Source organism: Microcaecilia unicolor, chromosome 3, assembly GCF_901765095.1.
Source record: "Microcaecilia unicolor chromosome 3, aMicUni1.1, whole genome shotgun sequence".
In the NCBI taxonomy this organism is placed as follows: domain Eukaryota; kingdom Metazoa; phylum Chordata; class Amphibia; order Gymnophiona; family Siphonopidae; genus Microcaecilia; species Microcaecilia unicolor.
In genome coordinates this window covers 531,191,971-531,205,268 of record NC_044033.1, presented here as the reverse complement: position 1 = coordinate 531,205,268, position 13,298 = coordinate 531,191,971, and the positions used below count along the sequence as shown (strand labels likewise).

General features: G+C 43.6%; 1 protein-coding gene across 2 annotated transcripts in view; it reads left to right on the top strand.

Moving 5' to 3' along the window:
- Positions 1-13,298, top strand: part of REV3L (REV3 like, DNA directed polymerase zeta catalytic subunit) — a 567,479-nt gene that overhangs the window by 330,207 nt on the left and 223,974 nt on the right. For both annotated transcript variants that reach the window (XM_030199216.1, XM_030199218.1), the window contains exon 19: positions 8,228-8,343. In XM_030199216.1, the coding sequence (XP_030055076.1) occupies positions 8,228-8,343 (116 nt within the window). The remainder of the gene's footprint in view (positions 1-8,227; positions 8,344-13,298) is intronic.

Genomic DNA, 13,298 nt, shown 5'->3' with positions numbered 1-13,298 from the left:
AAAGTAGAGTATAACTTATTAAATTAAATTTCCAGAACTCCATCAATAGGTCTTCACTTTCTCCCCTTTTTTCCCCATGATCTTTGGTTCTAATGCTTTACATGAGTCAAGCATTCAAAAGACACCATTTAAAATATGAAATGTCAGACTTCCAGCTACACCATGACAGAGAATCATTGTTAGTGTAGAGCGCTCTTGCTTTCGGCCCTCTCATGCCCCACTCTCTGAGGCGATTTGTTTCACAACTTATCTTATAGTGCAGCAGAATAACTGGTGGTTGCAGTGGAGTTCATCTTACATGATTATGACCAGTCAACCGCTATGAAAAGAAAAGGATCATTCCAAGGTGTGGAAACCAAAGATGGTGGCACTGAGCTCCTCAGTTGGGGCCATGTGAACTGCAGAGGTCACCACTGAGGTGACAAACACTATCAAAACTATGTTGGATCAGATGATGTATATTGGTAATTCCTGAACTTTCAGCAGTGGACCAGTCCCCTTGAAGATCGTGTGCAAGTGGCTGAGGACACACAGCACCAGCATATACGTAAAATCCAGGTACTTATTGACAAATTGGATGACCTAGAGACAGGGCCGTGCCAACCCGGTAAGCGGGGTAAGCACGGCAGGGGGGCGCCGCGCCTGGCGCTGCCGTCCAGTTCTTTTTCAAAATCTAAATTAAAAAAAAAAATAAAACTTACCGCGTCGGCGCCTATGCGCTGGTTGCTGCCATCCTGCACGCAGCGCACGGCTCTTTGGCACCACCACCGCCCAGCTGTTCCCACGCGCGGCAGCGCGGATGCGGAGTACGTACTGTACGTGACACGTTGGTTATTTGGACCGCCGTTGGAGCGCTGACTGCTGAGACTGAGAGGCAGTGAGAGGCTGAGAGCCGCTGCTGCCTTGGATCCTCTGGGGAGGTCAGCAAGCTAGTCTACTACTACTACTACTACTTAGCATTTCTATAGCGCTACAAGGCATACGCAGCGCTGCACAAACATAGAAGAAAGACAGTCCCTGCTCAAAGAGCTTACAATCTAATAGACAAAAAATAAATAAAGTAAGCAAATCAAATCAATTAATGTGAACGGGAAGGAAGAGAGGAGGGTAGGTGGAGGCAAGTGGTTACGAGTCAAAAGCAATGTCAAAGAGGTGGGCTTTCAGTCTAGATTTAAAGGTGGCCAAGGATGGGGCAAGACGTAGGGGGCTCAGGAAGTTTATTCCAGGCGTAGGGTGCAGCGAGACAGAAGGCGCGAAGTCTGGAGTTGGCAGTAGTGGAGAAGGGAACAGATAAGAAGGATTTATCCATGGAGCGGAGTGCACGGGAAGGGGTGTAGGGAAGGACGAGTGTGGAGAGATACTGGGGAGCAGCAGAGTGAGTACATTTATAGGTTAGTAGAAGAAGTTTGAACAGGATGCGAAAACGGATAGGGAGATAGGATAGCCTGCTGCTGGTGTAGCGACGGAGGGGTGAGTTGTCAGGAAAACTTGTGTTTATCTCTGCCGAGGATTATATTTTATAGTTTTAAAGTAACTAGCAGGGACCTGCTGAAACTTGGTGGAAGGGCCTGTACAGGATCATGACACTGAGATTGTCATAGCCTCTTTTCTGTCCCTGTCACCTTCTCTCCCATTGTCTCCTCCCTGTTCCCAGCAGTGTATGTATCCATTTCTCTCATAAAGTTCCATTAACCCCCTTCCCCCAACACTCATTCTGTCAACTATTCTACCTCACACCCATGCTAGCTAAACACAGAGAAATTCCATGGTGGTTCAAGTCCCAATCTTTCCACCCCCCCCCCCCCCCCCCCCCCTAGACTAACTCAGTAGCAGTTTCTTCCCATGATCAGATTCAATCCCCAGCTTTCTCTTCCTCCTCCAACTGAGCGCTTATGTCTAGAAGAGCAGCTGGGAGGTCTAGGGGTTATGTCACTCTCATGGCCACATGGCCTAATTCAGGCCCCCTTAAGCTCATGGGCAAAATGAGTAGACTTTCTTAAGGCTCCCTGCTACTTGTCATGCAGCCTGTCTCCACTACTTGGTTCTCTTCTACACATGTCCTAGAGACCTCATCCTCATTTGACCTGAAACTTCAATAACATCATAGTAGCGATGGGAGCTTTCCCAAGGCTTCTACTGCTGGCTATAACCTCCCCAAACTATCTGCTTCTTCTTCTGACCATGACTGACAGCAGTACTCTGGACCCCCAACTTCTGGGTTCAAATGCATGGTTGCTGAAAGCTCCAGTTATAGTAACAGTCTACCATACTGAGCCTTGTGCTGCCACTGTCCCCAGCATAACCCTTTACCCTACACCTAATCACTCGACAACGACTATGACTTAGACCACATCTTCCATCAACTCCCCCTATGCTATCCCTTAAACTATTCCATCCTCCAGCCACTCCCACCCCTTATCCCTTGCTCATTTCAACCTTCCCCCTCCTTCCTCTTCTACCCACTTTTTACTTGCCCATCCCATCTATCTGCATATCTCCATCATTATTCTGTTATACCACAGCTTGTACTCTCTCTGTACTCTCTATACCTTGTAACCCCTATTACTATGTAAGCCAACAGTCTGTACTATTATTCTGTTTTTGTTACCAAGCCACTCTGGTTTTTATGATATCCACAATGATAGTGCTTGAGAAATATGCATGCTGCACTGCTAAGTGGTTGTAAACCCTTTATTTGTTCAGCAATCCCACAAAGATGCACTCCATCTTTCAGCTCCTATTTCCTTTGCATCTTGTGCCAAACCGGGGGGGGGGGGGGCACCAACTGATAGTCTGCAGGGGGGCACCAGAGACCCTTGGCACAGCCCTGCCTAGAGAATAGGTCTTGTTGAAACAACTTGCGACTAGTTGATCTTCCCAAGACCATACTGGATAAGGATGTAACTAGGAGGCTTTTTGGAACTTTGGTTCAAAACAATTTTGAAAATAGCTGACTGCTGGGGACCTATTCGAGTGGAGAGAGCGTCCTGGGAGAAACAGGCCTCAGGTGGTTATATTTCAGCTACTGAACTACACTCACAAGCAAGCCATCCTACAAGCCCTCTGATCTGTTATGACTTTGACTTAGAATAATAAGCGTGTACTATGCTTTCAAGATTACTCCATTACTCTCAACTGGTGGAATATAAGATCAGAATTGCTCCCCTATATCCTGCCAGCTTAAGTGTACACCATGGCAGTGACATTAAGTTCTACTCTACTGTAGCTGAAGCACAAACTTTTCTAAACCAGCTGATACTGATTGAGTGTAACCAGAGCCTGGAGACATCAGGGGCCACCGCTTAAAATGTTTTCTTCTGTAGGGCTTACTGCATTGATTGAGTTGCATGGGACCCGTTGGGCATGATATATACATGTGTAAACAACGGAATACTGTTCTGTGTGAGGGCCTTGACTGAACTGACTGCTGTTGTACTCCCTAATGGCCACACTGGAGGGATCCTATGCTAGAATACCTCATCACAATGTGACATTAGATTAGATTTATTATTTTTAGCCCACCCTTATCCAGGGTGGGTTACAACAGAACATTCATAGAAAACACAATGAACAAATACAGAAAACAGAAAAACCAAAGCGTATCACAAATACATCATCAGTTTGAATTATAAAAGGCCTTAAAGAAAAGAGTCTTTTAGATGTTTCCAAAATCCTGATTCACATTTATGCCGCAGTGGCAAATTTTTCCATTCAATGGGACCTCTGATGGAATAAGTACCCAACTTTGTAAGTTCCAATCGCACGTGCTGTAATTCAGGAATCACAAGTATATACTGGTGCTCAAAGCGCATAGATCAAGATGGCGTATACCGCTGCACTGCAGTTTTCAATAGTGAGCAGAATCTTGATAAAAAGCCTGATGAACCATGATTAACAACATACAGTATTCTTATATTGGTAACCATTTCAACGCTTCAAACAAGGAGTAATATGTTCAAACGGGGAAAGTCCCATCAACAGTTTCACAGCAGAATTCATGACTGTCTGAAGTGCTTGAAGTAAGTACTTCGGCAGGCCAAGGTACACAGTGTTGCAATAATCTAGGCAATTAAATACCATAGATTGCAACACTTTTAAAATCATGCCATGACAAAAGGGATTTCAATCTAGACAACATTCTCAATTTAAAATATAATCAAACAAATCAAAGCTTGGACCTGCGTTCTAAATATAAAGGCTGATTCTAATACAATTCCCAAGTTCTTAATCTGCGTCACAACAGGTACACCCTGTATTTCCAGTTGTGAAGGCAATACCAATAAAGAGTTTGACACAACCCTCATTATTTCAGTCTTAGCCACATTCATTTGTAAACGATACTTTTTTTAACCAATCCATTACTGTTTCAAAAACCAAATGCAATTGGGAAATCATATTAATATCAGTATTGGTCACTGTCACGGGCAAAACAAATTTGAATGTTATCTGCATAAATCCTGTAAGAAACTCCTAAAGATTGTAGTAGAAGACACAAAGATTGGAGATACAAATTAAATAAAGTAGCTGACAAAGCTGACCCTTGTGGTACCCCAGTTGCCAAATGATGGACAGCTGACAACTTGGTATCCAAACGTACCACAGCCATCCTATCATATAGAAATGAATGAAACCAATCAAAAACAGTTCCCGCAAGGTCACAAGTACAGAGGCGCTGCAGTAATATGTTGTAGTCCAAGGTGTCAAAGGCTGCTGTTATGTTCAGAGAGGCAAAAAAAAATAGCATTGATGCCTTTCTAGACCTGTCCTTATTTCATTCACCGTGGCAGCTACTATTACTATTTTGACTGCCATGGAATTGCAGTGATTCTTGCAATTCTTAGGAGAGTCTCAGTGATAGGTCTAACTGGTTGTATTCTGGAACTGGCTACTGGGCATCGCTACTAAAGAACTCTTAAGGCTTCAGTATGTGGTTCGGAGTTCTGTGCTGCCTTTCTTTTTATGATCAGTGGAGTCGATCCATGGGTCAGTATGCTTCACTTTCCAGTGTTGTGAATAAGTCTCTAGATTCCCTGCTTCCTCAATGCAACCAGGGCGCTGTATATGCCTACGCCTATGAGCAACTTGGAGCAGCTGTATGACAGCTTTTTTTATTGCAGACCTCTCAGTGGGAGGTGATGTTTGACATCTTGCATAGTTAGTTGGAAAACTGCAGTACATATCACAAAATGCTCAACTCTGAAGAATTTTTGGAATGACACTTTTCCTGTTTGTCTTGTGGTATATATTTTATATAACTGAAGAATTTTTGAAATGACCCTTTTTCTCTGTATCTTTCAGTGGTATATTTTATACAGCTAGCTCACATACTGCAGCCAATGACAGCATATGGTTACTTTATCTACTATTAGGATAGATGCTTCATTTCTGACATTTCTGTTATTTATGCTGGAGGGTGCATTCACAATCCTCACTCCTCCCATTTCAGTTATTTAGTTCTCCCTTAATTAGACAATTGATCTCTAACTCATTGACTGCTGCTGGGAGGACTTTTGGTTACAGTTTGCAGGAAGGCCTTAGGAAATTGGGAAGACTGGGCATCCAAATGGCTGATGAAATTTGATGTGGACGACAGTAAACTGATGCACATTGGGAAGAATAATCCAAGTCATCCAAGTCATAGTTACCTGATGCCAGTGTCCACCTTGGGAGTCAGCACTCAAGAAAAAGATCTAGGTGTCATTGTAGACAGTACGCTGAAATCCGTGTTTGGCGGTGGCCAAAAAAGCAAACAGGATGCTAGGAATTATTAGGAAAAGGATGGTAAATAAGAATACTATAATGCCTCTATTGCTCCATGGTTCAACCTCATCTTGAGTAATTGCGTTCAGTTCTGGTTGCCGTATCTCCAAAAAAGATATAGTGAGATTGGAAAAGGTTCTAAGAAGAGCAACTAAAATGATAAAGGGGATGGAACTCCTTTCATGTGATGAAAGGCTAAAGAAGTTAGGGTTCTTCAGCTTAGAAAAGAGATTGTTGAGGGGGAGATATGATTGAGGTCTACAAAATCCTGAGTGGTGTAGAACATAGTAACATAGTAGATGACAGCAGATAAAGACCTGTACAGTTCATCCAGTCTGCCCAACAAGATAAACTCGTATGTAGTACTTTATATGTATACCTGACCTTGATTTGTCCTTGCCATATTCAGGGCACAGACCATAGAAGTCTGCCCAGCACTAGCTTTGCTTCCCAATTACCCGGTGTTACCACCCAAACTCTGCTAACCTTCTGTGAATCCATTCCTTCTGAACAGGATTCCTTTATGCTTATCCCACGCATTTTTGAATTTTGTTACCATTTTCATCTCCACCACCTCCCGTGGGAGGGCATTCCAAGTATCCACCTCTCAGTGAAAAAATACTTCCTGATATTTTTTCTGAGTCTTCCCCCCTTCAACCTCATTTCATGTTCTCTAGCCCTCTAGAACGAGTAGAAGTGAATGGTTTTTTTTTTTTTTTTTTTACTCTTTCAAAAAGTACAAAGACTAGGGGATATTCAGTGAAGTTACATGGAAATACTTTTAGAATAAATAGGAAGAAATATTGTTTCACTCAACGAATAGTTAAGCTCTGGAAAATGTTGCCAGAGGATGTGGTAACATGGGTTAGTGTATCTGGATTTAAAAAATGTTTGGACAAGTCCCTGGAGGAAATGTCTATAGTCACGTGGAGTACACATGGGGAAGCCACTTCTTGCCCTGGGTTTGGTAACATAGAATGTTGCTACTATTTGGATTTCTGCCAGGTACTTGTGACTGACTTGGCCACTGTTGGAAACAGGATACTGGGCTAGATGGACCATTGGTCTGACCCAGTATAGCTATTCTTATGTTCTTATGTACATTCAAACACAGGGACTTCTCTAATGAGGGGCTTTCTCTAATGAGGGGCTGACTCTAAAGGATGACTCTGCACCATCTCCAGCACTGGCCAACCCTAGGAGCAGGAGTTGTGAAGTTCATTAAGTTACAGTAAAGTGGCATTTTCCATGGTATAGTGAAAGGGTGGTGGAGCCTGGAAAGAAATGATGGAGAAACAACACTGTGACTTTAACTTAGACATACATAGGACAAATAATAGAGACAAAACCTAGTCTAAGTCACTCTCAAGGAACTTTCATAATAGGTATGTGGACAACATAAGCCATCCTTACACTGTGAGCAGAAGCTTCAGAGGTGACTCATTTCACACTAGGTTACAGCCTAGTGCTTTTCTGGAATCATTATCGGCTTCATTATTTGTTTTTTTGAGATAAGTAATTTTTGATATGAGATGATTAAAGCAGTTTTGAGATTTAGTAAATGTTTTGGTATAGTATGTAAAAACGTTAGAATACTGTGGACAAATAATGAAGCTGATGATGATTTCAGCGAGGCACTAGGCTTTGACCTAGTGTGAAACAAGTCGCCTCCAAGGCTTCTTTTCACAGTGCAAAGCTGGTTATGTTGTTCACATACCTATTATGAAAGTTGATTTTGTCTAAATTGTGATTATAAATACCCCTGCTATTACAACTTTTGGGACCATTGTGATACCAAAACAGCAAAAATTATTTGGGGGAAGGGTGTGAAATTAAATAAAAGAATTTGTATTCACATCTTTCTAGAATGGTTGAGGTCTAGGAGAGAAGGAGTGGTATCCTGCATGTTTTCAAACTCGTACAGCTGACAGAGTAGGTGGGCCATTTGGCCCTTATCTGTTGTCATGTTCTTTGCTGACCAAAGGAACTGTTTTTGTAGTGCATACATAGGCTTTATGCAGCATGCTGCACAGAGATGCCTTCATACCTACAATATAGTACGAACAACATTTTGTTGAACTGTTGATTCCAGCTTGTTGAGAGGGGAAAGAGGGGTTGCACAGTGACAGATGTACGTATAGGGTTGGGAGGCAGTGATTCTTTGAAGTCCAGCTTAGTACTGATATTTTTTCTTGGTTTCAGCTTTCTCTTCAACAGGGGACAGGGAAGTACTGATCTCTGGGGATCAGTATAAATTCTTATCCTCCCAGTAACCACCTATGTGCATGTAAAGCTAGATTTTTTTTGAACAATAATTTGAATTGAATTGAACTTGTCCAAACATACTTTTTATTCTCGAGATCAGACTTTTGTTTTCTAGAACTGTGGCCTATTCTGATAAAAGCAATATAGATATGGAGTTACATAAATACTAGAAGTTGATACGTTTGTGTTTTCAATTCTTTAGGTATGATCCAGATATTTTATTGGGCTATGAAGTTCAAATGCATTCCTGGGGATACCTGTTAGGGAGAGCGGCTGCCTTAGATGTTGATCTGTGTCAGATGATCTCGCGCATACCAGGTATGTTTGCTTTTTTTGTGAATTAGTTTAAATACTTGTCAAAAATGACTGGTTGTAATTTATTCATTAAAACTTCAATTTATATTTTTGTATTTTCAATTTATAAAATGCTTAGTAATGAAATTCTCCAAGGACAAGCAGGCCAGTGACGTTATCCAAGGCGCCCAGTGCTGCAATGCTGCGCAGCATACTATAGCTTTAAGAACTAGAGACAGCATTCCTACTACGCAGGTGCCTTCCTGCCTGAGTCATGAGCTTGGGACCAATCAGTCTTTTTCATCTGTGGTGAGGGGTCTTTGTGGTTCCTCTGAGCGTCATTTTTTTCAACTTGTATTTTGGTGCCTTCCCTCTTGGGTTTTTTATAATATTGCTCCTATTTCTTCTTCAGGATTTATTTTTCTTATTTTCCTTTAGAGTCTGAATTTGCTTTGCCCTCTTTTAAGTTTCCTTTATTTTTTTCAGGCTCGCAAGGCCTTCTTGGGCCTGAGCATCAATCGGGTGCTGTCCCTTATTTTTTTGATGATCAACCCCCTTTATCACCATAGAGTCATTAGATTTAGCCATGGCTGTTTTTCCTTCCATGTCATTGAAGGTTCCCATTGACTTTATTTGCTGTGCTTGGTGCAATCGGACCACCTCTGGTTCTGACACCCGTTCCTGGTGTATCCAGTGTTTGGGGCCAGACCATAACTCTACTAGCTGTATTCTTTGTTTGTGTATGCAAAAAAGAACACAAGAGCCCAAAAAGAGAAAATATTTGGAGCAGGGAACGATTGGTTGACATCGGCACTTGCACCAGCATCTGGTAGCGTGATCCCTATGGCTACTAGATCTTTGTCTGACACTGGGAGTGGATGTGCATCTTCCACATCCAATTATGTAGGGCCCCCGGGACCGGTCACCATCGGACCCGACACTGAAGATACATGAAGATTCGAAGTTGTCCTTGTCACTGAGGGGTGTCGATACTGGGCATCGGGTGAAGGCCAAGACACATGAGCATCAATCCCCCTTGACGCATGGTGCCGAGAGACACCAGGGCATCAAGGGATCTTGTACCTGAGAAGCGTCGGCACTGGGAGGAGCGGTCCCCCTCTATTGAAGAGGTGCCTGCTCAGAGGTCTCCATGTAGCCATGACCAGGTACCCGAGTTGACACCAGTGGTTCAGGCTGTCTCTGTCCTGATGCCCTAGCCTTTCCCAATGTCAGCCCTCGATGAGCGGATCTGGGCCATGCTCCAAGAGCTCCTGGCGGGGCTTTTACAGCAGAGTGCATTGGCATCGGGGTGCTTGTGCCAACCGTGCTCTATCACCTGCCTCACAGGACCCTCAGCCTGTGGTGAGGTTACAAACACTGGTGCTGCTTGAAGTATTGGCATCAACAGCCGCCCATGTGGGCACTCCTTCAGCATCGGTGCAGGAAGACCTCATCAAGAAACACACTAATACCATCGACAGTCTCTTCTGGCGAGTGCCTTCTGCACCCTCTTCTTTTAGGAGATTTTTGGGCAAGTCGAAGAGAGGTCCCTACTACTACGAAAGGTTTGGGTACACTCCTCCTCAACCCACTCATCAAGTTCACCCCCTGTGCTCTCATTCTCTTTTTTTTTTTTTTTTTTTTAAACCATTTCTTTATGAACTTTATTTTAGATACAAATACAGTATGCATATATAATACATCAATAACACATTTTACATCTTATCATCACCCCCTCCTTCCCTTCCCCCCTCCCCCTTCCTTCTCTTAGAGGTCTCCTGCGCATGTGATTTATGTAATTGATATGGCCGTTCTGAGTGTACCCGAGCTTATACATTGATTTTATAACGCTGGTACCACTAGCTGTGGGGCGTCTAGTTCAATCCCTGCCTTAGCTCTCCAGGTCTTATATTTGTCCCATACCTTGCGGAACTGTATTATTCGGCCAGTCTTCAGTGCTGTTAGCTTTGCCATCTGATACATATAGTCCACTTTATGTATAACCTTAACAAGTGGAGGGGCCAACAGTTGTTTCCAGGCCGCGGCAATCGCGATCTTAGCCGTTCTCAAGATCACAGAGGCCAGCTTATGCAATGCAACAGTTATGCCTGGCGGGCGGAATTGCAACAAACAGTGATCCACAGCTCTCGGATACTCGCTGCCCAAGATCTGCTGCATCAATGCAAGCAATTCCTGCCAGAATTTTTGTATCTTTGGGCAGGACCACCATATGTGGATCATATCCCCTTTGACTTGGCATCCCCTCCAGCATTGATTCGAGGCCCCTGGAAACATTCTCGCTATTCTGTGTGGAGTAAAATACCAGCGGTACAGAATCTTATATCCGTTTTCTATCATGGAGCTATTCACCGAGCCCTTTAACAAAATCCCCATCGCCCGTGACCAATTCTGCATGTCATGAGTGGTCCCTGTATCCCGTTCCCACTTCTGTGTATAAGCCAGTATTGGGTTTCTATGTGATAGCAATGCCGCATATATTCTTGACACACATCTTTTACGACTATTTCCACCCATTGCTCGTTCTAGCTCTGTTTCAACCAATTGTAATTCTCCTTTAGCTTTCCGCAAAATATAATCCCTAAGTCTAGTGTAATAAAACATGTGTTGTGGTGGGAGATCAAATTCTTCTTGCAATTCGCTATATGGCCGCAATGCACCCTCCTCCCATAATTGACCCAGTTGTCGTAGCCCCCTCTGTCCCCATTGCTTATATATTTTATCCCCCTCTTCCCAACTAAACCCCGGCGCCCTGATGATATGCATCTTGCGAAAATATAATCTCTGTGGGCAACTTTGTTGCCGTAGCATACTCCATGTCATTAGGGGAAATCTAATTGCAGTGGGCAGCAGTTTTGCCATTGCTCTAACCCGTCTGAGGGGAAGCCATAGCAGCGCCGCTGGACGATTAAAACCTATCCAATATTTCTCTATTTGAAGCCATGATTTGTCTTCTTCATTAACCCACTCTGCCAAGATTCTCAGCTGCGCTGCCTGAAAATATCGAAAAAAATTTGGGACTCCCATGCCCCCGTTTTTTTTGGGTTGGTACAGTACTTCTGCTCGCACCCTCGGAGGCTTGTGTTTCCAAGTGAAAGCAAATGTTTTGCGCTTTAGCTGCCGGAAGAATTTTTTGGGGATCGTGAGTGGTAGTGCTATAAAGAGGTACAGAATCTTTGGTAATACTATCATTTTGATCGCTTGTACCCGACCTATCCAAGATAATTCCATCCCCTCCCATCTCTCTAAATCTTGTATTATTTCCCGTACTTTGCCAGGGAAGTTTGCCTCGAAAATATCCTCTAGTTTAGGTGTCAAATTGACTCCCAGATATCGAAGAAAACGTTCTGTCCATTTAAAGGGGTGATGGGCTTGTATGTTATCCCTATCCTCTTCCCCTACATTGAGTCCTAAGATCTCGGATTTTGTCATATTTATTTTGAAGCCTGCTATTTGCCCAAACTCTCTCAGATTATATTCAATGGCATGTAGCGAATCAGAGGGGTCTGTCAGTGTCAATAGAATGTCATCGGCAAAGAACATGATTTTATGTATTTTTTGGCCCACGCGGATCCCATGAATATCCTCATTCATCCTAATTACTTGAGCTAAAGGTTCCATCGTAAGGGCGAACAATAGGGGGGACAGTGCACACCCTTGACACGTCCCCCTTTCCAACAGAAAGGTGTCCGAGTATTCGCCGTTAATGTTTATTGCTGCTAGCGGTGTATCATATTGTTGCAGCCATGTTATATACCTACCCGTTATCCCCATCTTATGCAAAACACCAAACATGTACGGCCAATGTACTCTATCGAACGCTTTCTCAGCGTCGAGCGAGAGCAAGATAGTTGGGCATTGGGTGCTATTGGCCTCATGTATCAAGTGAAGTTCTCTTCTAATATTATCGAATGTTTGTCTTCCCTCTATAAATCCCGTTTGGTCCTCCCGCACTAACCCCGGCATGAGTCTCTGTAATCGTCTAGCCATGATTTTCGTAAAGATTTTATAGTCCGTATCCTACTACTACTACTACTACTTAACATTTCTAGAGCGCTACTAGGGTTACGCAGCGCTGTACAATTTAACAAAGAGAAACAGTCCCTGCTCAAAGAGCTTACAATCTAATAGACAAGTGAACGGTCGGTCCGATAGGGGCAGTCAAATTGGGGCAGTCTGGATTCACTGAACGGTAAGGGTTAGGTGCCGAACGCAGCATTGAAGAGGTGGGCTTTAAGCAAAGACTTGAAGAGGGGCAGGGAGGGGGCTTGGCGTAAGGGTTCAGGAAGGTTGTTCCAAGCATAGGGTGAGGCGACAATGATATGGGTCTATAAGATCCGCACTGTCGGGTTCTTCCCCGGTTTCAGGACAATACTTATATGGGCTAAACGCCATGAATATGGTAGTTCAGTTTGATGTTCTATGGCATTTAAGACCCGGACCAATAAGGGTGCTAAAATTTTCCCAAAACTCTTGTAAAATTTGTTTGTAAACCCATCGGGTCCTGGGGCCTTTCCGTTAGGCAGATTGTGAATAGCCCACTGTACCTCTTCTAAGGAGATGGGCTCAGAGAGTTCCTCAGCTTGGTTGGGGGTAATGCAAGGGAGATCTATCCTATCTAAATATTCATGAATCTCCTGGGATCCGGGCTGGATATCGTCTAAATAGAGTTGTTTATAGAAGGCACAGAAAGTACGTTTAATGTCCTCCGTTGCAGTTAGCCGCTGCCCTGTACTGTCTTCTATTCTATACTGGCTTCCGCCACCTCTGCTAATTGAAGGTCGCGAAGCTCTAATTGTATCTGTTTGTGCTCTCATTCTCGTCAGCAGCATGCACGTAAGGCCCAGCCAGATCCCCAGTCAAAACAAGGGGCAAATTCTTGACTGGCTCCAGCAGAGCATAGCTACAGCCCCAGAAGGTGCTGACAACAGAAGCATCCCAGGGTGAGGAGCTCATTTGGA